Source organism: Staurois parvus, unplaced genomic scaffold (assembly GCF_062004578.1).
Source record: "Staurois parvus isolate SC_StPar_1 unplaced genomic scaffold, SC_StPar_1.0 ptg000191l, whole genome shotgun sequence".
In the NCBI taxonomy this organism is placed as follows: domain Eukaryota; kingdom Metazoa; phylum Chordata; class Amphibia; order Anura; family Ranidae; genus Staurois; species Staurois parvus.
Genome location: NW_028317987.1, coordinates 4,800,889 through 4,828,304, shown reverse-complemented (window position 1 = coordinate 4,828,304; position 27,416 = coordinate 4,800,889). Strand labels below are relative to the sequence as shown.

The 27,416-nt window shown below is 43.3% G+C and overlaps 1 protein-coding gene across 1 annotated transcript; it reads right to left on the bottom strand.

The window, feature by feature from the left end:
* Nucleotides 1–986: 986 nt before the first annotated feature.
* Nucleotides 987–27,186, bottom strand: LOC149461905 (uncharacterized). Its single transcript, XM_089677743.1, has 2 exons — nucleotides 26,116–27,186; nucleotides 987–2,382 (listed from the first exon to the last, which is right to left on the bottom strand). Exons 1-2 carry the CDS (start codon nucleotides 27,091–27,093, stop codon nucleotides 1,447–1,449), a joined length of 1,914 nt encoding a protein of 637 aa, XP_089533869.1. The 5' UTR covers nucleotides 27,094–27,186; the 3' UTR covers nucleotides 987–1,446.
* Nucleotides 27,187–27,416: the final 230 nt, after the last annotated feature.

Genomic DNA, 27,416 nt, shown 5'->3' with positions numbered 1-27,416 from the left:
GTGGCTGAGCTAATTCCTCCCCAGGACCATTTGGGCACCCACCCTGATGGATGGATGGATGGATGGATGGAGCTGGATGACTAACCCATAGCTGCCAGCATACCGCTGCACCCCCAGATGTGTGATGTGTATAACCCATGCACATTAATACTTTTGTTCTGGAGAGTGTAGACCAGTCCCAAGGGTGGTTTACCTTTCACGAGTTCATGCACTACTGTCCGTCATGGAGAGACCACACGTGCCATTCATAGGCACTCTCTGAGTTGGTACTCTCACACCAAGGACATTCCATTATTCAGGAATGATTCTATGAACTTATTTTAGCACCATTTCCAATATTACATCATTGTTGCAATTCTTTGCACTTTTTGGTTTTTACATGCGTTCATTATTGATCACATGCATTTATAGCGCTGCACTTGTCTTTAACATAGAATAGTTACATGACTAAAGAGAATGAAGATATATAATTATATTGGGAAATTAGAAGTATATAAATTATTTGAGATATAAGTGTGAAAATGTTTAACATTTGAATACAGAATGTATGACATTCATTAGTAAATGCATTACTTTCCTGATCATTTTGGAGACACAGCAAAAAAAAGAAATAGAAGAAAATAGAAAATTCTAATACAGGTGTACTATTTATTACATTCTAAGGATTCTCTTTTGCCATCATAAAAACGCCAATATTAATAAAGCCCGCGCTTGTGCGCCATCTAGCGAACATATCCGGTATTGCACCTAAACATGTGCCAGACGGGATACCACATTTAGTGATAGCAAAGTAGTCAATAGACGCTCGTCAATGAGCTTGCTAGACGCTGGTCAGACGACTGATTGATTGACCGGAGTCTGCCTGAATGGTCAGTCTCTGCTAATACACTCACATCTTAGTGAATCAGGGCCTATAACTCTCCTACACACTGAATCATAGACACTGATTGGGGTTATTGTACCCAAGAAATGGAGCAGAATACACCTTTGTCTACATTTACAAGGAAAGACTATTTATTTGTAAAAACAAGAAACAAGAAAAATGGTAACAAGTGGTGTTTAAATACCACCAAAATAAATATCTATTTGTGTGAAAGAAAATGATAAAAATATAATTTGGGTACAATGTTGCATGACTGTGTAATTGTCATTCAAAGTGTGAGAGCGCTAATAGTTACCAGTCGACCTGGTCAGGAAGGGGGTGGAAGTGTCCGGTATATAGGAGGTAGAACCATTTATTTTTAAATAGACCTCCAAGTGTTTGTGAAATCTCCCACCACAAAACGTACTCAGCCAATCACAGGTCAGGACCATGTCTTTGGTGACCCCTGATATCCTTATCAACGGTTTCTTCCATGATGAAGATCAGCCATGGAGTATATCTGAGGTGTATATCAGGGTGTGCTTCTTCCCCACATAAGAGCTGGGATGTCCAGCAACATTCATCTAGAAGACATTTCCCGCACTCAAGGCACTAATACACCTCCAGGGTTGTATGGGACCCATGATGTACAGGAAGACAGGACTTCCCTCACGACAAGAAAGTGGCTTCACACAATTGTGAGATCTCTGATGTCTGGAAAGATGGGACTTCCGTGAAAAACATTTCGCGCACTCAGGACAGGAATACGGCTTCTCCCCCGTGTGAGATCTCTGATGTCTGTAAAGATGGGACTTATCTGAAAAACATTTCCCGCACTCAGGACAGGAATACGGCTTCTCCCCCGTGTGAGATCTCTGATGTGCGTAAAGATTGGACTTATCTGAAAAACATTTCCCGCACTCAGGACAGGAATACGGCTTCTCCCCTGTGTGAGATCTCTGATGTGTGTAAAGATGGGACTTCCTCAAAAAACATTTCCCGCACTCAGGACAGGAATACGGCTTCTCCCCCGTGTGAGATCTTTTATGCCTATTAAGATGGGATTTATAACAGAAACATTTCCCGCACTCAGGACAAGAATACGGCTTTTCCCCCGTGTGAGATCTCTGATGTCTGTAAAGGTTGGACTTCCTTGAAAAACATTTCTTGCACTCAGGACAGGAATATGACTTCTCCCCCGTGTGAGATCTCTGATGTCTGCAAACACTGGACTGTCCGCACTCTGGACAGGAGAAGCTCTTCTCTGTTAGAAGGCCGGCCCGGTCCCACACAGTCTGAGGTTCCTCAGGATACAAGGAATCCGATGGTCCATCTACACTGGGTGGTGCCGGATGGACATTGGAGGGAGCCGGGTTTTCTCCTGGACTATACTGTGTGATGTCCTCATCTTCTACTTTCCAGTCTGGAGACAAAGTGAGACAATCCTCGGAGGTTTTCCTCATCTCCTGGCCATGGACTAAAATACAAAGACAAAGAGGATTACTAGACAGGAGCTGATTGGTTCCCCCAAACAGGACTCCACCCACATCAGGCAGCTTGGTCTCTGAGAAGCTTACAATTCCACCCTCAAGGGAACTAGGAAATGGCTCCTCTGATCTCCTACCAGGTCATTTCTTTATTCATGGACCTTAGTCAGAGAGTGAGGAAACAACCAGAACTGTCTTTTATAGGAGGGACAGTGATGAGGGGATTATAGGACGAGGGTCCCCACCCCCTCTATCACTCATCGCCATCTTCCCAACACAAGAAGCACTGCACTTCCTTATTTACTCCATGATTTAGTCATGAAGAACAGCGGGGCTGAGCCCCACCAGAGGTCAGAGAGTGAGGATGGGGGGAGAACAACCAAGATGAAGCCTGGACTGATCCTGAAGACCACCATCATTGGGGTATTGACTCCTCCCTCATTATCACTTTCTGTTTAAGGGTCCAAAGTTGGAGGATGTTATCACATTATTATCACCATGTAAAAGTCTGTGCTCCAATCACATCATCCAATATAAAATGTCCAGCTGGGAGGAAATGGGGGGAACAAAACAGAATCCATATTATGTGTATATATAGCAGTGGGGGGAGGGGGGAGAGCAGAAGTCAGGAATATGTAATGTACAACATAGAGTATATAGTGCAGGGGTCAGGAGTATGTAATGTACAACATAGAGTATATAGTGCAGGGGTCAGGAGTATGTAATGTACAACATAGAGTATATAGTGCAGGGGTCAGGAGTATGTAATGTACAACATGGAGTATATAGTGCAGGGGTCAGGAGTATGTAATGTACAACATAAGAGTATATAGTGTAGGGGTCAGGAGTATGTAATGTACAACATGGAGTATATAGTGCAGGGGTCAGGAGTATGTAATGTACAACATGGAGTATATAGTGCAGGGGTCAGGAGTATGTAATGTACAACATAAGAGTATATAGTGTAGGGGTCAGGAGTATGTAATGTACAACATAGAGTATATAGTGCAGGGGTCAGGAGTATGTAATGTACAACATAGAGTATATAGTGCAGGGGTCAGGAGTATATAATGTACAACATAGAGTATATAGTGCAGGGGTCAGGAGTATATAATGTACAACAGAGTATATAGCGCAGGGGTCAGGAGTATGTAATGTACAACATAGAGTATATAGTGCAGGGGTCAGGAGTATGTAATGTACAACATAGAGTATATAGTGCAGGGGTCAGGAGTATGTCATGTACAACAGAGTATATAGTGCAGGGGTCAGGAGTATGTAAAGTACAACAGAGTATATAGTGCGGGGGTCACGAGTATGTAATGTACAACATAGAGTATATAGTGCAGGGGTCAGGACTCATAATATTGGTATTCATTAATTAAAGGTCCTTAAAGGGTTGCTTGTCTCCCATCTCCTGAGACTGCACTCAGTGACTTGGGTCTGAGACACTACAGACATATCCCGCCACCCGGCACAGCCAACAGATAACAGGGAAGGTCCCCTGGAAGAGTCAGGCACAAGGCAGGAGACCCCAGTCACATGTCCTGGGTGCCTACATTTTGCAATGCTTATAGGAAAAATCAACATTTTGCTGCCAGCTGAACCCCAGAACCTCCATAAATCCAGTCTAGATACATAAATTGTGTCTGCAGCACAGAGAAGGAAGATTATCCGAGAGAAATCCAGGAATACAGGACGGGGAACACAGCTCAGGAAAGTGACCAGGGGATTACAGGCTGATATCACCCAGTCCCCGCCCTACTCTGGACCAATCAGTGAGCAGTATGGGTGGAGGAATGGATTTAGTGTTCATGACCCACCTGTGCTGATCTCTGTAGGAGTGTCCTCCTCTATAAATGTCCCCGTTATTCCATCCTCCTCCATAGACTGCTGATCATCCCTCACATACGCCTCTTCTTCTTTTATATTTATCAGATCTTCACACTAAACCAAGAGAATGAGAAAAAAATGTAATCTGTAAAATATAAGCTCACATAAAAAATCCATATATTATCCCAGGTCCATGCTCTCCACCCCACCAACCTTGTAATGGTGAGGGATGGTGTGACCTTCCTGTGTGGAATCCCGGGAATACAGAGGACGGGGACATCTCTCTGGTGGGTTCCTGGTATTAGGTGGCTCCATCATATCCTTGTGTCCTTCTGAAAACTCCTCCATCACTCCATACTCCTCATCCTCCTCTTTATACTCTTCTTTAACATCAATATTCTCATCCCCGAGGATTCCACTCTGAAAGATATAATAAAACATTCATTGTAACAAACATGCTGTGTATAAATCACAACTACCAATAATTGTCATCATCTACCTGATGATGGTGAGGGATGGTGTGACCTTCCTGTGTGGAATCCCGGGAATACAGAGGACGGGGACATCTCTCTGGTGGGTTCCTGTAGCTGGATGACTCCACCATGGTGTCCTGGTACAGATCTTTGTGTTCCTTTAGAAGCTCTGACTCCTCCATCCCCCCATCCTCATCCTCCTCCTCTTTTATCTCTTCTTTAACCTCAACTTTAGGATCTCTCAGGTTTCCACTCTGAATATATAATAAAATGACATCAATGGTAACAATGCAGATAATGTACAGATCCTAATGATACTATCAGTGATTGGAGAATGTCCCAGAATTCCCGGCACCGCTCACCTCTCCTGTCAGCAGCTCCATCATCTTCTTGGTGACTTCTAGAATCTTCTGCATGTTGTGTCTCTCAGGGTTTAGGGAGTCACATGGAGGCACTGTGATGGTCATATGATCACCTGACTTCAGAAGAGGAAATCTCTGTATTGAGGAACCAATAGGAATATCATGTTAGACTCCCAGAATCCTCCTCACCTTTCCGGTCAGGTCTGTGTTTTATTAATAGAGATGAGAGTGATGTCATGTGACTTCCCAGAATCCTCGTCACCTCTCCGGTCAGCAGGTAGATGATCTCCAGGGTGAGGTTTAGTATCTTCTCAGTCATGTGACTCCGGTCCTCCATCCTCATTGGTGCCATCATGTGATCTATACAGGTCTCCTTGTAGACGGATAACTTTGGGAAATGAAAGTAAGAATGATTTGGATGGTATTCAGAAACACAGAAAATAAAAGGTGCGGCGCTGATAGATATAGCATAGGGTCTATATGCTCATGTGTATCTTAAATGATCAGAAGACACACTGTGATGTATAACAGAAAATAGTAATAATTATGAACATAAAGTAGATATAAATGTAATGTCCAGACAAACAGACGCAGGATCTTGCATAGAAGCTACTAAGCCCAGGATCCCACGGTAAAATTGCGCACTCACCGGACACGCTAAATAAAAGCGCATATGTAGTATGACCCCTGGGAATCACTCATCAAGCGGGTACAGTGGGTATCCAGGAGCAGGCAATCTTGGTGAATTGGACAGCATCCAGATCCAGAGATCCCCTTTAGATCAAATGAAAAGAAGGCGAGGAACTCCCTCCGGTGGCCAAAATAAGTATGGTATCCTGAAAATTAATTAGCTCCAAATAGGAGCCAAAAAAACTCCATAGTGTAGTATGATGAATAAAAACATTTATTTCCAAAAATATATATATTCCCAAATGTTAAAACAGGGCAGAAAAACACTGATCAGTGAATAGTGTAATAAAATGGTAAACTGACCAAAAGTAATATGGCCGCCGGGCCTCCTCGTGGCTCCGGGCGGCTAAAAATGTCACGCTCTGCTGGCTCCTCCTAAGGCCTTTCGTGCTCCAGCACATCATCAGAGGGGAGGCCAACAGCAGCATGACAAAATCTATCCTTAAATAGCGTGATGTGGCAATCGCGCATGCGCGAAGGTGCGCCGCCATTTTGCCGTGGTCGGTACTGGTGCGCATGCGCGACACTGCGGGCGCCATTTTGCCATAGGTCTGAAATCGTATTTCAGACAGCTTTCTTACCTATGGCAATACCATGTCAGCACAGCATACTGTGATCACATCACACCGGTCCAGACCTAAAAATCCGCTATATAGTAGTGCATATGGCATGACACCATAAATTGTGTTATTACCCCTCACAAGGAGTCACTTTTAGGCGCCATTTTACTGAAGGTCAGGATAGGTGCAAAACATGGTCAGGAAAAAGTTGCATCCTCATCAAAATACAAAAATGCAATCAAAAATATATATAACAATGCAAACAGAGGCGCCAGTTAATCTGGCGACAGCATCATAACATATTATATATTATATCCACTATAATGCTCAATATTCACGAACAAGTGAGTGCCCAATATAAATCAACTGGTGGACAGTGTAAGTGAGCAGATGCATACATATATAAAATATATTAATATTAATGACACACTTTAAAATGAAAGCATCTAAAATTACACATATAGATTTCCTGCACGTCAAAAGATGACTCAGTATACATAATTACCACTGAGAAAACGCCATGCAAGGTTATAATGATTAATTCTAATTTTATTACCATTAAAAATACAAGAAAGGAGAGAAATATATGAAATAAAACAAAAACGTCGCCCGCAAAGGCATATCCCTAGTAATGAAAAAATAAACAAAAAATACTATAAAAAATATATAAAAATTAGAGGAATAAACCTGAACCTAGGAAGAAAATGGGGATAATGTACCATCATAACTAGCCATTAGCAATAAAACTATTGACGTCAATTTCAATGTTAAGTCCCAAAGGATATAAAGTTCCCAGCTCATATACCCATCTTGTTTCCGCCTGGGACACCGCACGTGTTTTATTCCCTCCCCTCCAATGAGGGGTGACGACGTCAATAGCAGTAAATCTGAGAGAAGTGGGATCCATATTGTGATGTGTTCTGTAATGATTTGATAAAGAATGGTCCTTGTACCCCTTTCTGATATTTGCCACGTGTTCTCGCAAGCGGTCCCTTAACCGCCTTGTGGTGCGTCCCACGTACTGCTTTAAACAGGGGCATTGGAGTAAATAGACAACATATTTGCTATAACAAGAAATAAAATTCTTAATAACATAAGTTCTACCTGTTGTGTGTGATGTAAACTCAGTGATCCTGCGTTTTCTAGTATTATTACATCTGCAAATCACACACCTATTGCATGGACTGAACCCTTTCATATCGGAAAAAAGAGAGGTACGAACCGGAGGGTCTATCACATTAGGTGCTAAATTATGTCTAATAGACACAGCTTTCCTGAACATAATTTCAGGTCGTTCAGGCAAGATGTTACTCAGAACCGGATCTGTAAGTAAGATGTCCCAGTTTCTCTTAATCAACCCACTGATAGCTTTATGCTGTATATTATAAGTAGTGACAAATGGGCAGACTTTAGTTTGCATAGGTCTGCGGTTATCCTGTAGCATAATATCCCTATCAGAGTCTGCAACCAACTGTATTGTTTCCATCAGACTACTGCTGCTGTAACCCTTTTCTATGAATCTTTCTTTCAAGATCATCGCCTGGGAATAATACATGTCCAGGCTGGAACAGTTACGTCTTATCCTGGTAAATTGACCACGTGGAATGTTCGCTAACCAGGAAGGATGGTGACAGCTGTGCGTAGGGATATAGCTGTTACGATCCGTGGATTTGAAAAAAGACTCCGTAATTATCTTACCTTCTACATTGGAAAGTGTAAGATCAAGGAAGTTTATTTGCAATTTACTATACACATATGTCAAACTTATATTATGTGTGTTGTTATTTAATGTTCCAAAAAAATTTACAAGTGATTCCTCACTGCCATTCCATAGGAGGAGGACATCGTCAATGTATCGCCCGTAGAGAGCCAGCTCAGGCCAATCTCTGGCGTAAATGATGTCCTCCTCCCATCTCGCCATGAAAAGATTAGCGAGGCTGGGGGCAAACTTAGCCCCCATGGCTACACCTTTGATCTGCAAATAGTAAGCCTTATTAAACCAAAAATAGTTATTGGTCATTGCAAAGTCAAGCAATTTGAGAATAAATTCTTTCTGTATGACCGGCAAATTACTATGATGTGATAAGTAATAATCCACTGCTTCCATTCCGTCACCATGCTTGATGTTAGTGTATAGTGAGGCGACGTCTGCCGTCACAAGAAATGTATCTGCTGATGTTCTAAAATCTTTAATTAGATTGAGTACCTGTTTGGTGTCTTTAAGGTAAGCAGGCGTTTGTACTACCAAAGGTTGCAGGAAGTGGTCGATATATTCGCCCACCTTTGAGCAAAGGGACCCTATCCCGCTTATTATTGGACGTCCCGGAGGTTTGGTGGGGTTCTTGTGAATTTTCGGAAGTATATATAAAATGGGTAATTTGGGTGCAATTGGAATGAGAAAAGCTTTCTCCTTTTTGTTTAAGATTCCGTGTTCATAACCATAATCTACGATTTTTTTCAATGTGCGTTTATAACCAGAAAGTGGGTCACTAAGTAATGGAGAATATGTCGTATGATCACTCAAAATATTCATGACCTCTGAGATGTAGTCTGACTTATTAAGGATCACGACCCCTCCCCCTTTGTCAGCAGGTCTAATTACTAGATCCTTCTTATCAAGAAGTGATCTCATTGCTGTAATATCTCCTGTCCTGTTGTATGGTTGTTTTACAGTTAAATGTCCTAGTTCTTTCAGAACTTTGTCTCTGAAGATATTTACATAAGAGTGGGGTTGTGGAGGGGGGTTGTATGTAGAGGCATTCCTTAAATTGGAATGCACAAAAAGGTCTGCCCGCGTGTTGTTAGTAGTGGGTTTATTGGCAAAAAATCTTTTTAAGGATAATTGCCTGGTGAATTTATGTATGTCCATATAAACTTTAAATTTATCAAGTTTATTGGCAGGAGCATATTTTAAACCCTTATCTAACAAACGTAATTCATCCTTATTAAGATCAGTATTACTAAGGTTAAATAACCCTTTACCAACTAAATCCTTCTCTTTTTGCTCATGTCTGTGCAATCTTCTCCCTCCTCGTCTCCCTCTTCTGTGTCCTTCCTTTTTCTCACCTTGCCTTCTCCTAAAAAAGGTTGCTTAGGATGATTATTCCCATTATTCCCACCATTGGGATGGGTACTGCGCCTAGGGGGAGTTTGAGGAGTCCTGTGTGCATGCGGATGATTAGAACGCATGGGACTAGGTCTAAAGGACCTATTATTATTCTGATAAGGGTAACCCTTATATTGGCGTGGAGACGCATAGTATACATGATCATTCCTCCAAATTTGGGGGGTAGGTTTAAAAGGCCTATTATTGTTCTGGTTAGGGTGGCCTCTATATTGACGTGGAGACGCATAATGTGTGTGGTCGGTTCTCCATGTTTGGGGACCATCAGAATAATAAGTATAGTTGTTGTAATGTTGCCTGGGAGAGGTGTGGAAGATATCGTTCCTTCTTTCTCCTCTTGGGGTGCCCCAATGTTGGGGTCCATTCCTAGAGTCTTTATGAGGGGAATTTCTGTATCCTGGTGGATAGCTATTAGGATGCCAAAAAGAATCTCTAGACCCTATATTCTCATCGTGTAAGTGTTGTATAGGTTCAGAACGATTAATCATGGTGTTATTAGTATTGTGATATTGAGTCTTTTTATAGGGTTGTTTTAAGATTGGTCTAGGTTTATTCGTATTATTTGAAAGTACAGGGGTATTAGTAAGAGGAACATGTGGAGTCTCTTTCTCCTTCTGCCATTGGAAGACTATCCCATCAGAGTAATCTTTACAATCCCTCTGGTACTTTTTCCTTTTCTTTAATTTTTGCTCTTTCTCTACTCCCTCCAGATGTATTTTGAGTCTATCTGATTCGCTCTTATAGTTATCTTTCTCTTTGAACGGTGTAAGTTTCTCCCTTACTGCATTAATCTCTCTGTCTAAATATGCGAGCTTCTTCCTTTTCCTTACAATAAGGAATTTAATAAGGTCACAGCCTGCTGAGTTGAAGAATTGATACCATTCTCAGTAATTATGTATACTGAGTCATCTTTTGACGTGCAGGAAATCTATATGTGTAATTTTAGATGCTTTCATTTTAAAGTGTGTCATTAATATTAATATATTTTATATATGTATGCATCTGCTCACTTACACTGTCCACCAGTTGATTTATATTGGGCACTCACTTGTTCGTGAATATTGAGCATTATAGTGGATATAATATATAATATGTTATGATGCTGTCGCCAGATTAACTGGCGCCTCTGTTTGCATTGTTATATATATTTTTGATTGCATTTTTGTATTTTGATGAGGATGCAACTTTTTCCTGACCATGTTTTGCACCTATCCTGACCTTCAGTAAAATGGCGCCTAAAAGTGACTCCTTGTGAGGGGTAATAACACAATTTATGGTGTCATGCCATATGCACTACTATATAGCGGATTTTTAGGTCTGGACCGGTGTGATGTGATCACAGTATGCTGTGCTGACATGGTATTGCCATAGGTAAGAAAGCTGTCTGAAATACGATTTCAGACCTATGGCAAAATGGCGCCCGCAGTGTCGCGCATGCGCACCAGTACCGACCACGGCAAAATGGCGGCGCACCTTCGCGCATGCGCGATTGCCACATCACGCTATTTAAGGATAGATTTTGTCATGCTGCTGTTGGCCTCCCCTCTGATGATGTGCTGGAGCACGAAAGGCCTTAGGAGGAGCCAGCAGAGCGTGACATTTTTAGCCGCCCGGAGCCACGAGGAGGCCCGGCGGCCATATTACTTTTGGTCAGTTTACCATTTTATTACACTATTCACTGATCAGTGTTTTTCTGCCCTGTTTTAACATTTGGGAATATATATATTTTTGGAAATAAATGTTTTTATTCATCATACTACACTATGGAGTTTTTTTGGCTCCTATTTGGAGCTAATTAATTTTCAGGATACCATACTTATTTTGGCCACCGGAGGGAGTTCCTCGCCTTCTTTTCATTTGATCTAAAGGGGATCTCTGGATCTGGATGCTGTCCAATTCACCAAGATTGCCTGCTCCTGGATACCCACTGTACCCGCTTGATGAGTGATTCCCAGGGGTCATACTACATATGCGTTTATTTAGCGTGTCCGGTGAGTGCGCAATTTTACCGTGGGATCCTGGGCTTAGTAGCTTCTATGCAAGATCCTGCGTCTGTTTGTCTGGACATTACATTTATATCTACTTTATGTTCATAATTATTACTATTTTCTGTTATACATCACAGTGTGTCTTCTGATCATTTAAGATACACATGAGCATATAGACCCTATGCTATATCTATCAGCGCCGCACCTTTTATTTTCTGTGTATGTTTGAAGGTTTTGCTGGGATTGCCTTTGGGTGCATTGGCTGCTGTCGAGAGAGCGCTCACTTTTCATATATATTTTTATTTGGATGGTATTGGTCACACAATAATAGGATGTGGATGTGAGGGGGGAATAGGAGGGTTGCTGGACATTGAAGAACTACTCCCCCATGGGAAGATATTTAGTTTGGACTGTTTAGTGTTTACTACAATTTTGAGGTCCGGGGGCCCCTTTTCTCTGTTGGGTTTGTTTGGTCTCTGAACTGGTTTTGATGAGTATTAGATCTGCAGACAAGGAATGATAAATCTGATCCTTCCTATGACTAGTTTGCTCTGAGGCAGTGCTGTGAGGTCAATGTCGGCTCATCATGCAGGGATGGTCACTTTACATCACCCGACGCCCGGGACATGTAGTTCTGGGGGCCGGGCAAGTATTGTGTTTAATCTTTATCCCTGCTGAGGGCAAGCCGCAGGGCTCTCCTTTCAGGTGCCAGCCTCTGCCACCCCGTGTGTGTGAACCTCTCCTGTACCTACTATGCTTCCCCGGCTCTGCTTGCCCATCTGTGGGCCCGGGTCAGCGGGTGCCGGAGGGTAGATGGGACAGAGGAGAGCAGACATGTTCACTCCCTTCTTGTCCTGACCCAGAAGTGACGTTATGACAGATTTCCCGACCATCGAGGACGGCAAAGAATGTAATGCGGTGTGATGTGCTCTACATTACATCCAATGGAGTACAGGGGAACATTGGGGGTCTTTTAGACCCTGGATGTCTCAATAAAGAGAACCTGTCATCAAAAGTCATCTCATAGAAGACTTTGTCCCCTTAAGTAAAAATGTTTTTTTTAAATTGTAAACAATTAAAGTTACACCCAAGTACATAACTCCTCCCCTTAAAACATGCTGAGGCTCTGCACCGCAACATATATGCACACCCAAACGTAAGAGCACACGCTGGAGCGCCTACACGTGATAACATTGATTGTGATACACGTTACATATCGCCGGTCACACCAGAATGAGAGGAGCAGACCTCCTCCGTACTCTATACTGATGACCTAGAAGGGGCTATAAATGTGTCACCTATAGATAATACCGGGGACTAAAGGTTGTCACCATTTCAGCACACACAACTTAAGGTTTGACATGTTGGATATCTATTTACTCGCTGCAACCTCGGCTTTTACAGTGGGGCAAAAAAGTATTTAGTCAGCCACCAATTGTGCAAGTTCTCCCACTTAAAAAGATGAGAGAGGCCTGTAATTGGCATCATAGGTAGACCTCAACTATGAGAGACAAAATGAGAAAAATAATCCAGACAATCACATTGGCTGATTTGGAAAGTCTCAGTCTCCAGATCTCAACCCCATAGAAAACCTTTGGAGGGAGTTGAAAGTCCGTGTTGCCCAGCGACAGACCCAAAACATCACTGCTCTAGAGGAGATCTGCATGGAGGATGGGCCAACATACCAGCAACAGTGTGTGCCAACCTTGTGAGGACTTCCAGGAAACGTCTGACCTCTGTCATTGCCAACAAAGGATATATAACAAAGTATTGACATGAACTTTTGATATTGACCAAATATTTATTTTCCACCATAATTTGCAAATAAATTCTTTCCAAATCAGCCAATGTGATTGTCTGGATTATTTTTCTCATTTTGTCTCTCATAGTTGAGGTCTCCCTATGATGCCAATTACAGGCCTCTCTCATCTTTGTAAGTGGGAGAACTTGCACAATTGGTGGCGACTAAATACTTTTTTTCCCCACTGTATATTTTTACACATAAATGGGTCATTTATTGCTTTTTCTGCCCTGGAATTAACTTAAGTGTATTTTTTACTGAAATTTAGCATTTTCTAGACTCTAAAGTCTCTACTTTCAGAAAATCGATATTTTGGGGGTTTTGTGTCATCTTCAGGCCTAAAATTATTTTTTAAATGTGTGCAAAAAGGGCTCTGGGAGTTAAAGGAAGAAAGGATAAGCCGGACACTCCCCTTTCCTGAGGAGCAGCCAATTGGTTCTCATTACACTGCAAGGTCTCTCCCCTCCCTGCTAGTCCCCGGGTGCGGTGCTGGAGACAGGCGGGGGAGGAGGAGATAAACCGCGCAATGTTACACATATTACACATTTAAGTTGCTATAAAGCCCCTTTCATTTTTTTAATCCCCAACATTCCTAAAAAAGCCTCAGATTTATATACATTTTATGTTACTAGAATTTATCTCCACAATGAGGAGAATGTTCCGGCCCCGGAAGTGGGGGATGTTCTGCCCCTGAAGGGGTTCATCTGGGTTCCCACACTATATATGTGTGTATCATCATCTGCTGGAGATAAAAGATGTCACAGTGACTATGGAGGAAGAGGACGGACATGACTATGGAGGAAGAGGACAGACGTGACGGGGGGGCTACTGGGTGTAAATAGGAAATAACATCTTATTACCTCCAATGCTGCATCTTCCAACAATGTCTTCATTGTACTTCCTACCAAATGGAACTTCCTGTCTGTGCCTGACATCACTTCCTGTCTGCACCTGACATCACTTCCTGTCTGTGTCTGACATCACTTCCTGTCTGCATTCCATAGAGACTTCCTGTGTGAGTATAGGTGAGATCAGCACCTAGTGGAGTTCAGAGGAACTGCAGCCCCGAGATCCATCCCATAATCCCCCTTCCTGTATAATATGTACCTTACAGGGATACTACGGGAGATGAAACATTACTGAATAAAGGAAGAAGAAATAAATGTAACTCTTATGTAACCAACTGTTCAACAAACATCTCTTATTACATATAGAAAAGTCTTACAAACACAGAACACAAAATACAAATGTATAGCTAATGAGAGCGATCCCGCCAAACCTGATCCTTCTGGGGGGACAATGCAAAATATATATCAATCCACTCATAATGACATCATCTTCTGGGAGTGTCTGCACATCCATCCATTTCACACACATTTCATTGTCTCAGCAGATCTCCTGCAGCCTATTAGCACCCATTTCCCTCTCTATGTCTCGGCAGATCTCCTGCAGCCTATTAGCACCCATTTCCCTTTCTATGTCTCGGCAGATCTCCTGCAGCCTATTAGCACCCATTTCCCTTTCTATGTCTCGGCAGATCTCCTGCAGCCTATTAGCACCCATTTCCCTTTCTATGTCTCGGCAGATCTCCTGCAGCCTATTAGCACCCATTTCCCTCTCTATGTCTCGGCAGATCTCCTGCAGCCTATTAGCACCCATTTCCCTCTCTATGTCTCAGCAGATCTCCTGCAACCTATTAGCACCCATTTCCCTTTCTATGTCTCAGCAGATCTCCTGCAGCCTATTAGCACCCATTTCCCTCTCTAAGTCTCAGCGGATCTCCTGCAGCCTATTAGCTCCCATTTCCCTTTCTATGTCTCAGCGGATCTCCTGCAGCCTATTAGCACCCATTTCCCTCTCTACGTCTCAGCGGATCTCCTGCAGCCTATTAGCTCCCATTTCCCTCTCTACGTCTCAGCGGATCTCCTGCAGCCTATTAGCTCCCATTTCCCTCTCTACGTCTCAGCGGATCTCCTGCAGCCTATTAGCACCCATTTCCCTCTCTATGTCTCAGCGGATCTCCTGCAGCCTATTAGCACCCATTTCCCTCTCTATGTCTCAGCAGATCTCCCGCAGCCTATTAGCACCCATTTCCCTCTCTATGTCACATATTACAACAAGCAGCCACAAAGGTAAATGTAAAATAAAAGCAGAGAGGGAGAGAAGGCTGATAAAGCAGCTCATCGATGAGAGGTACATAAGAACATACAATGTCAATACAAAACAGTGACATGGCCATCAATCACAAACGATCGGAGCAGACAGATCGGTGTCATAGGTGTCCCGTGGGTCCTGAACTGCCTCCAGCGCAGGGACAGTAGCAGGGTGTAAAGCAGGTAGGTACTCCAACTTTCTCATTTCTGCTCTGACCTTCATCAGTGCCGGTAACATGGGGGACATAGAAGACAGCCAATGCATGGGAATGGTTCTCCTGGCTGCCCTCAGAATGTAGGTGGAAAGTTTCCTCGCACATTTAGAGAGACCCTAAAAAGGTAGACCCAACAGAAAGTAAATGGGCTCAAAAGGGACAGGAGCCAGGAAAAGTAACCACAATGGGGTAAGGACCTCCTCCAAAAGGGTGCAATGGACCGGCAATCCCAAAAAATGTGGAAAAGAGTGTCAGTTTCCGTCCCACAACACCAGCAAACAGAGGAAACATTCAGGTTACTATCATGGAGAACCTCAGGGGTCCGATACCAAAACATCGGGGTCTTAGAAGGATTTTCTGTACACATTACACACATAGAAGATTTAGAAGAGGCCCCCCAAATCCTACTCCATTGATCCAACCCAATATCACATTGAAGGAAACGGGACCATTTACACATATAAAGGGGAGAACCAATAGAAAAAGGGCATCTACAAGCAATGTATACGTAGCGGAAATGATGTCCCGGTGGTGTGGGCCTTGGATGCAGATATGATCTAAAGGGGTAGGTTGTTCAAGAGTCAGAGAAGAGGCTTTGGAGGCAAAAATGTGTTGTATCTGTAGATAAAATACTGATGGGGTGGAATGCGAGCAGCTTTTTGAATGTCAGGGAAGGATTTAAGGTTGTGAATTCCGGGATTGACCAAATGTTGCAATTGGAATAGATTAACCTCAGCCCAAGGAGGGACTCGACCAATGGCCAGACTATCTGGGAGACTTGGATTAAAAATGATGTTGGTCAAGGGGGAACACTTGGGCCCGAATTTACTATTGAGCCTGGGCGCATTTCTGTGGGCTAGCGTCTACTTTTTAACCGCGAGCGTCTACTTTTAGACGGCAAAGACATTTACTAAAGAAAGCGTCTAAGAAGTAGACACCAGATCGAATTTACTAAGAGACACAGTCCAGGAAGCAGACCCAAAAAGCAGATGTGCTAAGAGGCACATCTAACACCATGAAAAATCACTGCAGCGACATGTTTCCATTGACATTTGCTTTGCCAAATATCAGAACTTCACTTTTAACAATATCTGACATTTCAAAAAATGTTTACAATGTGTAAATAGTACTTTTTTTTAAGGCTGCTCGTCACATTAAAAAACTAGACGCTTTTCCAGCGGCTCTGGCTAATAGGAATGAGCATGTGCAGAACACATGTTAGACGTCTTCCGTGGGCGCTTTCTTTTTAGACGTTGTTCAATAGTAAATCTCTGTGTGGAGTCTACTGACAGATGGCGAAGATCACGTCTCCTGTGTGTGGAGTCCTCTGACAGATGGTGAAGATCACGTCTCCTGTGTGTGGATTCCTCTGACAGATGGCGAAGATCGCGTCTCCTGTGTGTGGAGTCCTCTGACAGATGGTGAAGATCACGTCTCCTGTGTGTGGATTCCTCTGACAGATGGCAAAGATCACATCTCCTGTGTGTGGATTCCTCTGACAGCCGGCACTCGGTGGCGTCTCCTGTGTGTGGAGTCCTCTGACAGCCGGCACTCGGTCACGTCTCCTGTGTGTGGAGTCCTCTGACAGCCGGCACTCGGTCACGTCTCCTGTGTGTGGAGTCCTCTGACAGATGGCGAAGATCACGTCTCCTGTGTGTGGAGTCCTCTGACAGATTGCGAAGATCACGTCTCCTGTGTGTGGAGTCCTCTGACAGATGGCGAAGATCGCGTCTCCTGTGTGTGGAGTCCTCTGACAGCCGGCACTCGGTCATGTCTCCTGTGTGTGGAGTCCTCTGACAGATGGCGAAGATCATGTCTCCTGTGTGTGGAGTCCTCTGACAGATGGCGAAGATCACGTCTCCTGTGTGTGGAGTCCTCTGACAGATGGCGAAGATCGCGTCTCCTGTGTGTGGAGTCCTCTGACAGATGGCGAAGATCACGTCTCCTGTGTGTGGAGTCCTTTGACAGCCGGCACTCGGTCATGTCTCCTGTGTGTGGAGTCCTCTGACAGATGGCGAAGATCGCGTCTCCTGTGTGTGGAGTCCTCTGACAGATGGCGAAGATCACGTCTCCTGTGTGTGGAGTCCTCTGACAGATGGCGAAGATCGCGTCTCCTGTGTGTGGAGTCCTCTGACAGCCGGCACTCGGTCACGTCTCCTGTGTGTGGAGTCCTCTGACAGATGGCGAAGATCACGTCTCCTGTGTGTGGAGTCCTCTGACAGATGGCGAAGATCACGTCTCCTGTGTGTGGAGTCCTCTGACAGCCGGCACTCGGTCACGTCTCCTGTGTGTGGAGTCCTCTGACAGATGGCAAAGATCGCGTCTCCTGTGTGTGGAGTCCTCTGACAGCCGGCACTCGGTCACGTCTCCTGTGTGTGGAGTCCTCTGACAGATGGCGAAGATCACGTCTCCTGTGTGTGGAGTCCTCTGACAGATGGCGAAGATCACGTCTCCTGTGTGTGGAGTCCTCTGACAGATGGCGAAGATCGCGTCTCCTGTGTTTAACAAACAGCACTCGGCATATCTTTCTGTATTCTAATTAGATTTCCTTTGTTCTTTTGATTCTATTTTTGTTTCTTATCCTTTATAATTATTACTGTAATGATTTTACTTTTTTCGAATGTCTATTTAATATTTATTTTGACAGTTGAATATAAAAAAAAAGGTCTGCAGATAAAAAAAAAAATGCGTGGGGTCCTCCCTCCCATCCTTACCAAGCCCTTCGGGTCTGGTATGGATATTAAGTGGGAACTCCATGCCAAAATTTAAAAAAAAACAGCGTGGGGTTCCCCCTTAAATCCATACCAGACCCTTATCCGAGCATGCAACTTGGCAGGCCAGGAAAGGGGGGGGACGAGCAAGCGCCCCCCCTCCTGAACCATACCAGGCCACATGCCCTCAACATGGGGGGTGCTTTGGGGCAGGGGGGCTCCCCCCCAAAGCACCTTGTCCCCATGTTGATGAGGACAAGGGCCTCTTCCCCACAACCCTGGCCGGTGGTTGTGGGGGTGTGCGGGTGGGGGGCTTATCAGAATCTGGAAGCCCCCTTTAACAAGGGGGCCCCCAGATCCCGCCCCCCCACGTGAAGGAGTCTGCGGTACATGGTCCCTCGACTCATTCACAAAAAAACAAAGTGTGGTGTAAAAAAAAAAAACACAGTACAGGGTCTTTGACAAGTCCTTTATTAAAACAATGTCCCCCGAAGTAGATCCAACGTCAATCACGGCGGCAAAAAAGAAGAAAAAAAAAGTTCCGCTCCCGTCGGAGGCTTCCGGGCTTCTGAAAAAAGGTCTCGCTGATAGCTCTTAAATAGGTTTTTTTTTTTCTTTTTTTGGATCACCTCCGCTGCCGCCGCGATTGACATTGGATCTACTTCGGGGGACATTGTTTTGATAAAGGACTTGTCAAAGATCCTGTACTGTGTTTTTTTTACACAACACTTTGTTTTTTTGTGAATGAGTCGCGGGACCATGTACCGCAGACTCATTCACGTAGGGGGGGGGTGGGATCTGGGGACCCCCTTGTTAAAGGGGGCTTCCAGATTCTGATAAGCCCCCCGCCCGCAGACCCCCACAACCACCGGCCAGGGTTGTGGGGAAGAGGCTCTTGTCCCCATCAACATGGGGACAAGGTGCATTGGGGGGAGCCCCCCTGCCCCAAAGCACCCCCCATTTTGAGGGCATGTGGCCTGGTATAGTTCAGGAGGGGGGCGCTTGCTTGTCCCCCCCCACTTTCCTGACCTGCCGGGCTGCATGCTCGGATAAGGGTCTGGTATGGATTTTGGGGGGAGCCCCACGCTGTTTTTTCTTTCATTTTGGCATGGAGTTCCCCCTTAATATCCATACCAGATCCGAAGGGCTTGGTATGGATCAGAGGGGGGACCCACGCTGTTTCTTTTTTTTTTGGCATGGAGTTCCCCCTTAATATCCATAACAGACCTGAAGGGCTTGGTATGGATGGGAGGGGGGACCCCATGCCGGTTTTTATTATTATGGTGCTGGTTTTTAAATGTAATTCTGTTTTTTTTGGTCTTCACTATGGCTCAGAAATTCACCTGTCACTTCCCCCGACTAAAAGAGAAAGTTTTGAGATTATTTCCTTAAAGGTAACAAGGTTGACTTTTAGTTAATTAAAATTCAGATATTTTTCTTTAACTTCGGGGAAAGTGACAGCTAAGCGTGTGAACTATAGTGAAGGACAAAAAAAGGCATTAGCCATTAGCATTGAAAATCAGCGCCGACATACACTTCGTATTGTGAACCAAATGATTCAAACATTTATAAAACAACCAATTTATTTTAATGGTTTGGCATTTGTACCCCAAATATGATGTTCCCTGAGGCGTTGGTACACCGAGGTACGCCTGTATTAGTATTGCAATCCTTTGTATTGGGATACATAGAACCAACATACATCAGAATTGGCAACATAGCACAACATGTGTGTCACATTGGAGATATCTGGTAGTTACACTGACCTTGCCCAGGGACTTAGGATTGATTCACAACACAGAAATACAGGCTGGGTTAGCAATGTAGCTCCGTGGATTAGTGGTTAGCACTGCTGCCTCACAGCTTTAGGGTTGTTGGTTTGAATCCCAACCACGGCAAGAAAGTAGCATGATCTCTGTGTGTGGCTGTCTTCACATACATGTTCTGGCAGCATCTTTGCTTTCTGTCTAAATGATCCCTAGAATGAGGCCTTGTCTGTTGAAACACCTTCAAAGCTGCACCTAATGTGAATGTCATACAATGGGATGAGATAAGGGCCTGGACTACTAATAGATTTGATAATGATGGCTTACACTCCACCCCCTTTTGTGAAGGATTTGGCAAGCAAAGAGCTGAGAGAGAGATGAGTAAGAGATACATACCAGAGAGTGATAAAGAGAGCGAGAGATACATACTGAAGAGTGATAAAGAGAAACATGCAGAAGAGTGAGTGAGAGAGAGGAGTGAGACAAAGAGCGAGCGAGAGATACACACTGAAGAGTGATAAAGAGAAACATGCAGAAGAGTGAGAGAGAGAAGAGCGAGCCAGTGAGACAAAGAAAAGCGAGCGAGAGATACATACTGAAGAGTGATAAAGAGAGACATACAGAAGAGTGAGCGAGAGAGAAGAGCGAGCCAGTGAGACAAAGAAAAGCGAGCGAGAGATACATACTGAAGAGTGATAAAGAGAGACATACAGAAGAGTGAGAGAGAGAGAAAAGGCTTGGGTGGGGAATCCACACATCCAAATTGTTATAAATACTGGTGTGGAATTTCCCCCAAATGCATAGCAGACCCTTATCCCAGCAGGCAGGTACCGCACGCCTTCAAAGATTTATTTCCTTTTTTGATTTTCCTGCTTCGCTCACACTATATGCAATTGAAAATTGCGCTTTAAGTTGCCAATTTCACCGTTTTCTAGAAAATTTCAAACTAGTTGTGATTTCAATTGTGTGTAGCATTGTGATTTCTATGGTAGTGTAGATGTGAAATTGTTATTAAATGGCCAAAAAGTTCAACAAGAACTACCTTTGAACTCTCGCTGCAACAAATGGCGTATGTTACTCCCCTCACATTCACATTCATTATATCCAATATCAGGTACCATGTCAATTCACAAATCACACCTGAAATTGCACACCCTGGATGTGACTTGTCATGTGATTGGCATGGCCAGCAGCTTGCCCTTTGCATGGCAAATTGCACCCAATGTTACTGGGGGCCAACACCACTGTCACATCTAATCCGATGCGGCAATTGCCCAACTTACAGTGAAGTTGCACGAGTTCACAATCCAATTGGATGTGAACAGAGCCTACAGTGGCCAATAGGGTGCAACTTGGTCTACGATTTGCAAGTCGCATGTCATGCCAATTGCATGGCAATCGCAAACAATGTTACTGGGGGCTACCCGGTCACATTAAAGCAGATTTCTAAGTGGTGTTATTGACACCACAGTCACATCATGTGACTTACATTGACGTCACATGATTTCCAAGTCGGGGTACATGGTGATTTAAAGTGCAATTTGCAAGAAATCTGACACAGATCTTGATCCCTTGAAAGTATGTGTACATGTAACTAAACTCTTCTTTAAACATAGATGAATCTCTCCCAATATACAATAAAATAATACATAAATAAAATTTGCAATAAAATAAATTGTAAAATAAAATAAAAATCCCAAAAAATTATATATCCAACTAAATGTTCCAAAAAATAATTGTCCAAAATGTCTCTGTAAAGATGTCTTTCCAAATTGCAAAGCAAACTCGTATCATCTTTAATCATCCAGTATGGAAATTCCACAATTCTTTGTGAACTTCAAAAAAATAAACTTCTGATAGTGTATTACCTTTATACTGAACATACATGTAAAATAGTGAAAACGTTTGTGTATTTGGTAGATTTTATATTAACTGTTAGTGTTTTTTTAGGGGTTGATTTTATTTATTTTATTTATATATTATATTTTATTTAATTTATCTTATTATATATCATATTTATCATAATTTTTATTATATAGTTTGGGGGATATGGATCAGGTGTAGTCTGTGTGTGAGTAGATGTAGAATGTATTGATCTGGGAATGCATAGATTGACCAGTAGAGGGAGTCATCACCATAGGGGGTATAAGATTGTCATTGTATTGAATATCGGTCTGTTATATATTTATATATTATATAAGAAGGGTGTATATACATTGCTGCTATTTAGTTGGATTCACAGTATATGATGATCCTTTTTAGCATTTTAATTACATGGGGATTTAGATCAGGTATGGGGGCGTGTACCTGTTAGGGGGAGTGGGGGGGTCATTAAGATGGAGTTTATGTTACAGTATAGGTACACAGTTATATGGTTCTAGTATAGATGCTGTGTGATTGCAGTGCTCGTATAGGGATTGCAGTGTTCATACAGGGATTGCAGTGTTTGTATAGGGATTGCAGTGTTCATACAGGGATTGCAGTGTTTGTATAGGGATTGCAGTGTTTGTATAGGGATTGCAGTGCTCGTACAGGGATTGCAGTGCTCGTATAGGGATTGCAGTGCTCATATAGGGATCGCAGTGCTCGTATAGGGATTGCAGTGTTCGTACAGGGATTGCAGTGTTTGTATAGGGATCGCAGTGCTCGTACAGGGATTGCAGTGTTCGTACAGGGATTGCAGTGTTCGTACAGGGATTGCAGTGCTCGTACAGGGATTGCAGTGCTCGTATAGGGATTGCAGTGCTCGTACAGGGATTGCAGTTCTCGTATAGGGATTGCAGTGTTCGTATAGGGATTGCAGTGCTCGTATAGGGAATGGGAATAAAGATATACATGCCACCATTTTTCCATATAGTAAGATGGCGGATTCGATTTCCTGCCCTTGATGTGGAACAGAATATAAGGAACCACCTCTCAGACATTTTGATCTCTTGTGAAAAAGTCCAGGAAGTGACGAAACATGTCAGGACACGTGACGTCTGAAGAACTCACGCAAAACCGGAAGTGTGGTGGTGGCCATTTTGGAAGTGGGAACATGCGGTTCTCTATACATAGGACTACACCTGAGCTGTTCTGAATGCTGGAAGCTGATATTCTTCAATTGTAATGTAAGATATTCAATAAATATTAACTTATGTTACTATATAGCGCTGATTGTCTCCTATCTCACCTTATGAGGAATATGGAAGAGTGCCAACAGGAACATTAGGAAGCCTGGAGAGTGCGACTATCCCCTGAAAGCCTGGGATTTATTTCCAGAGGGGAATGATCCATTGTTGCACCAGTTGGAGGAGAGCACTTTATTGTTCACTATTATTGAGTTTGTAGAGCTCACTATTAGAGATTTGGGTTATTCTCCATCCTCACTATTTGGAGGTGATCACGTTTCATGGTTTGGACTTGGATTGGTCACTCTTCTGATTCTTGTCACGAGTGTATTTACATATTCAGAGATTGATATATTGGTAGAGGAATTGTTTTTTCACGTGTGAGCTCACGGTATGCAGTTGGCATGATACACGGTTCTTTCACTATTTTACATGTATGTTCAGTATAAAGGTAATACACTATCAGAAGTTTAGTTTTTTGAGGTTCACAAAGAATTTTGGAATTTCCATACTGGATGATTAAAGATGATACGAGTTTGCTCTGGAATTTGGAAAGACATCTTTACAGAGACATTTTGGACATTTATTTTTTGGGACATTTAGTTTGATATATAATTTTTTGGGATTTTTATTTTACAATTTATTTTTTTATTTTATTGTATATTGGGATAGATTCATCTATGTTTAAAGAAGAGTTTAGTTACATGTTCATTTATGTACCGTATTGCATGACCGCGCAATTGTCAGTAAAACTAGTGCAGCGCTGTATAGTAAAACAATGGCGTAAATTCCATTATCTCTCCCATAGTTTGTAGACGCTATAACTATCACACAAAGCAATCAATATACACTTATTGGGATTATTTTTACCAAAAACATGGAGCAGAATACATTTTGGCCTAAATTTATAACTAACTTTGAGTTTACTATATATTTTTTATAGCCAAAAGTAAAAAATATTGTTTTTTTTTCAAAATTTTTGGTCTTTTTTTGTTTATAGCGCAAAAAATAAAAAGCGCACAGGTGATCAAATACCTCCGAAAGAAAGCTCTATTTGTGTGAAAAAAAGGACATAAATTTTGTTTGGGTGCAGCATTGCATGACCGCGCAATTATCAGTTGAACAAGTGCAGCGCCGAAAGCAAAAAGAGGTCTGGTCAGGAAGGGGGGTAAATCCTCAGGAGGGGGAGGGGTTAAACTCTCCAGTATCTTCCCAACTATAGAAGTTACACTAACAGCTCTATAATTACTTGGGAAAGATTTTGTCCCCTTTATAAATATTGGCCCCACATTGGCCTTACACCAATCCAGTGGTACTATGCCAGTCATTAAAGAGGCCCTAACAATGAGAAACAATGGCTGTGAGATGACAGAGCTGAATCCTTTAAGGCCCCGTGGGTGTCTGCCATCCGGTCCAGGGGCTTTATTCACCTTTATTCTGTACAAATATTTCTGGATCATATCAATTGTGAGCCAATGTGGATCATCTGGGGGGTGTCAGTACCACCCCCCATTATGGACAAGAGCCCCCCCATGCTCCTTTGTATACACAGAGCTGAAGAAGGGATTTCATACATTGTCCTTCTCTTTGTCCCCCCCCCTCTAGATGGTTCTGTAAAGGGCCTACATGCTGGGACCGGACCTTTCTACTATTCATAGATTGGAGGAATGTTTTGGGGTCGTCCTGATATCTTTCTGTCGTTTGTTTTCAGTTTTTGTGCCTTTATTTCCTTTTTGCATCTTCTGTTCTATTCTTTGTAATGTGTAAACGATGATCGCGTTCCTTCATTGTTATATTTAATAAAAGCTCTTTTCTTATTATCTATCGCTTTTGTAACTTTGGCCGACAGCCACATAGGTTGGATTTGTAGCCTTTTATACTTGTTGCCCATGGGAATATATTTTGCAGTGCAGTCACATACAGTCTTTTTGAAGAACTCTCATTTCTGTGTTGTGTTCATTGTGATGCCAATATTCCCTCCCAGGGATATTAGCTCTCTTAAAGTTGAGCGTTTTTATTTTCCCGTATGTGCTCGCTGTTTACAGCTAACAATAAATGAAATCATGTTATGGTCACTGCTACCCAGATGTTCTTTTATATGGACATTCGTAATAAGCTCTTCATGGTTTGAGATGACTATGTCCAGCAGAGCATCATTCCTAGTTGGGGCCTCTATGAACTGGACCATAAAATTGTCCTATAGTAGGTTTATACATTTTTGCCCTTTAACTGTTCCTGCAGTACCATTACTCCAGTCACTTTCTGGGGCGTTACCATCCCCCATTATTATCACTGTCCCAGCCCTTGCAGCCCTTTCCATCTGTGTGAGGAGCTGAGTCTCCACCTCCTCATTAACACTGGGAGGCCTATAACAAACTCCAATGATGACCTTTGTAGTACGCCCTCCATGTGCAGTTCCACCCATAATCCTTCAGCCTCATCACACTCTCCATCAACTAGGTCCTCTTTCACACTCGCTCTGAGATCACTTCTCACATAGAGACAGACACCACCCCCTTTCCTATTCCCTCGTCTCTCCGAAAGAGAACCTAGCCAGGAATATGAATGGCCCAGTCATGTGAGGAATGAAGCCAAGATTCAGCAATACCAATTCAATCCTAGTTCTCTTCATGCACCAAACCTTCCAACTCACCTATTGTGCTGGGCACACTTCTGGTATTGGGGAACAAACACTTTCATTCACTGACACCTTGTCCATTCACCGACACCTTGTCCATTCACCGACACCTTGTTCATTCACTGACACCATGTTCACACGGATTTTGTGTATCTTTTATTTTCCTACAAATGCTACCAATTCCACTGGTTGTTTGTAACATGGGAACCTTCTTATCATCTGCCATAGCCCTCCCCCCATTCCATCCCCTAGGGGTACTGACCCCTGTCTGATCTGTCTACCTCTTTATAATCCCAGATGTACAGGAAGACAGGACTTCAGTGAGGAACATTTCCCTCACTCTGGACAGGAAAGTGGCTTCACCCCCATGTGAGTTCTCTGATGTCTGTAAAGATTGGACTTATCTGAAAAACATTTTCCACACTCAGGACAAGAATATGGCTTTTCCCCCGTGTGAGATCTTTGATGTGTGTAAAGATGGGACTTCACTGAAAAACATTTCCCGCATTCAGGACAGGAATATGGCTTCTCTCCCATGTGAGATCTCTGATGTCTGTAAAGGCTGGACTTCAATGAAAAGCAATTGCCACACTCAGGACAGGAATACGGCTTCTCACCTGTATGAAATTGCTGATGTCTATAAAGATTGGACTTCTGTGAAAAACATTCCCCACACTCAGGACAGGAATACGGCTTCTCCCCCGTGTGAGATCTCTGATGTGAGTAAAGATTACACTTCACCGAAAAACATTTGCCGCATTGAGGACAGGAATACGGCTTCGCCCCTGTGTGAGATCTCTGATGTGTGTAAAGATTACACTTCACTGAAAAACATTTCCCGCACTCAGGACAGGAATACGGCTTCTCCCCTGTGTGAGATCTCTGATGCTTGCAAAGGTAGGACATCAGTGAAAAACATTTCCCACACTCAGCACAGGAATATGGCTTCTCCCCCATGTGAGACCTTTTATGCACATTAAGACGGCATTCATAAAGGAAACCCTTCCCGCACTCAGTACAGGAGAATGTCTTCCCTGTTGGAAGGCCGGCCCGGTCCCGCACAGTCTGAGGTTCCTCAGGATACAAGGAATCCGATGGTCCATCTACACTGGGTGGTGCCGGATGGGCATTGGAGGGAGCCGGGTTTTCTCCTGGACTATACTGTGTGATGTCCTCATCTTCTACTTTCCAGTCTGGAGACAAAGTGAGACAATCCTCGGAGGTTTTCCTCATCTCCCGGCCATGGACTAAAATACAAAGACAAAGAGGATTACTAGACAGGAGCTGATTGGTTCCCCCAAACCAGGACTCCGCCCACATCAGGCAGCTTGGTCTTTGAGGAGCTTACAATTCCACCCTCAAGGGAACTAGGAAATGGCTCCTCTGATCTCCTACCAGGTCATTTCTTTATTCATGGACCTTAGTCACAGAGTGAGGAAACAACCAGAACTGTCTTTTATAGGAGGGACAGTGATGAGGGGATTATAGGACGAGGGTCCCCACCCCCTCTATCACTCATCGCCATCTTCCCAACACAAGAAGTACTGCACTTCCTTATTTAGTCCATGATTTAGTCATGAAGAACAGCGGGGCTGAGCCCCACCAGAGGTCAGAGAGTGAGGATGGGGGGAGAACAACCAAGA

Bases quoted from the DNA above. Each gene is read 5' to 3' on its own strand.
- LOC149461905 (XM_089677743.1), bottom strand. From the start codon at position 27,093: ATGTGGGCGGAGTCCTGGTTTGGGGGAACCAATCAGCTCCTGTCTAGT. The intron at 2,383-26,115 runs GAGTGAGGGAAA...TTTGGGGGAACC, and splicing joins TGAAGCCACTTTCCTGTCCA to AATCAGCTCCTGTCTAGTAA.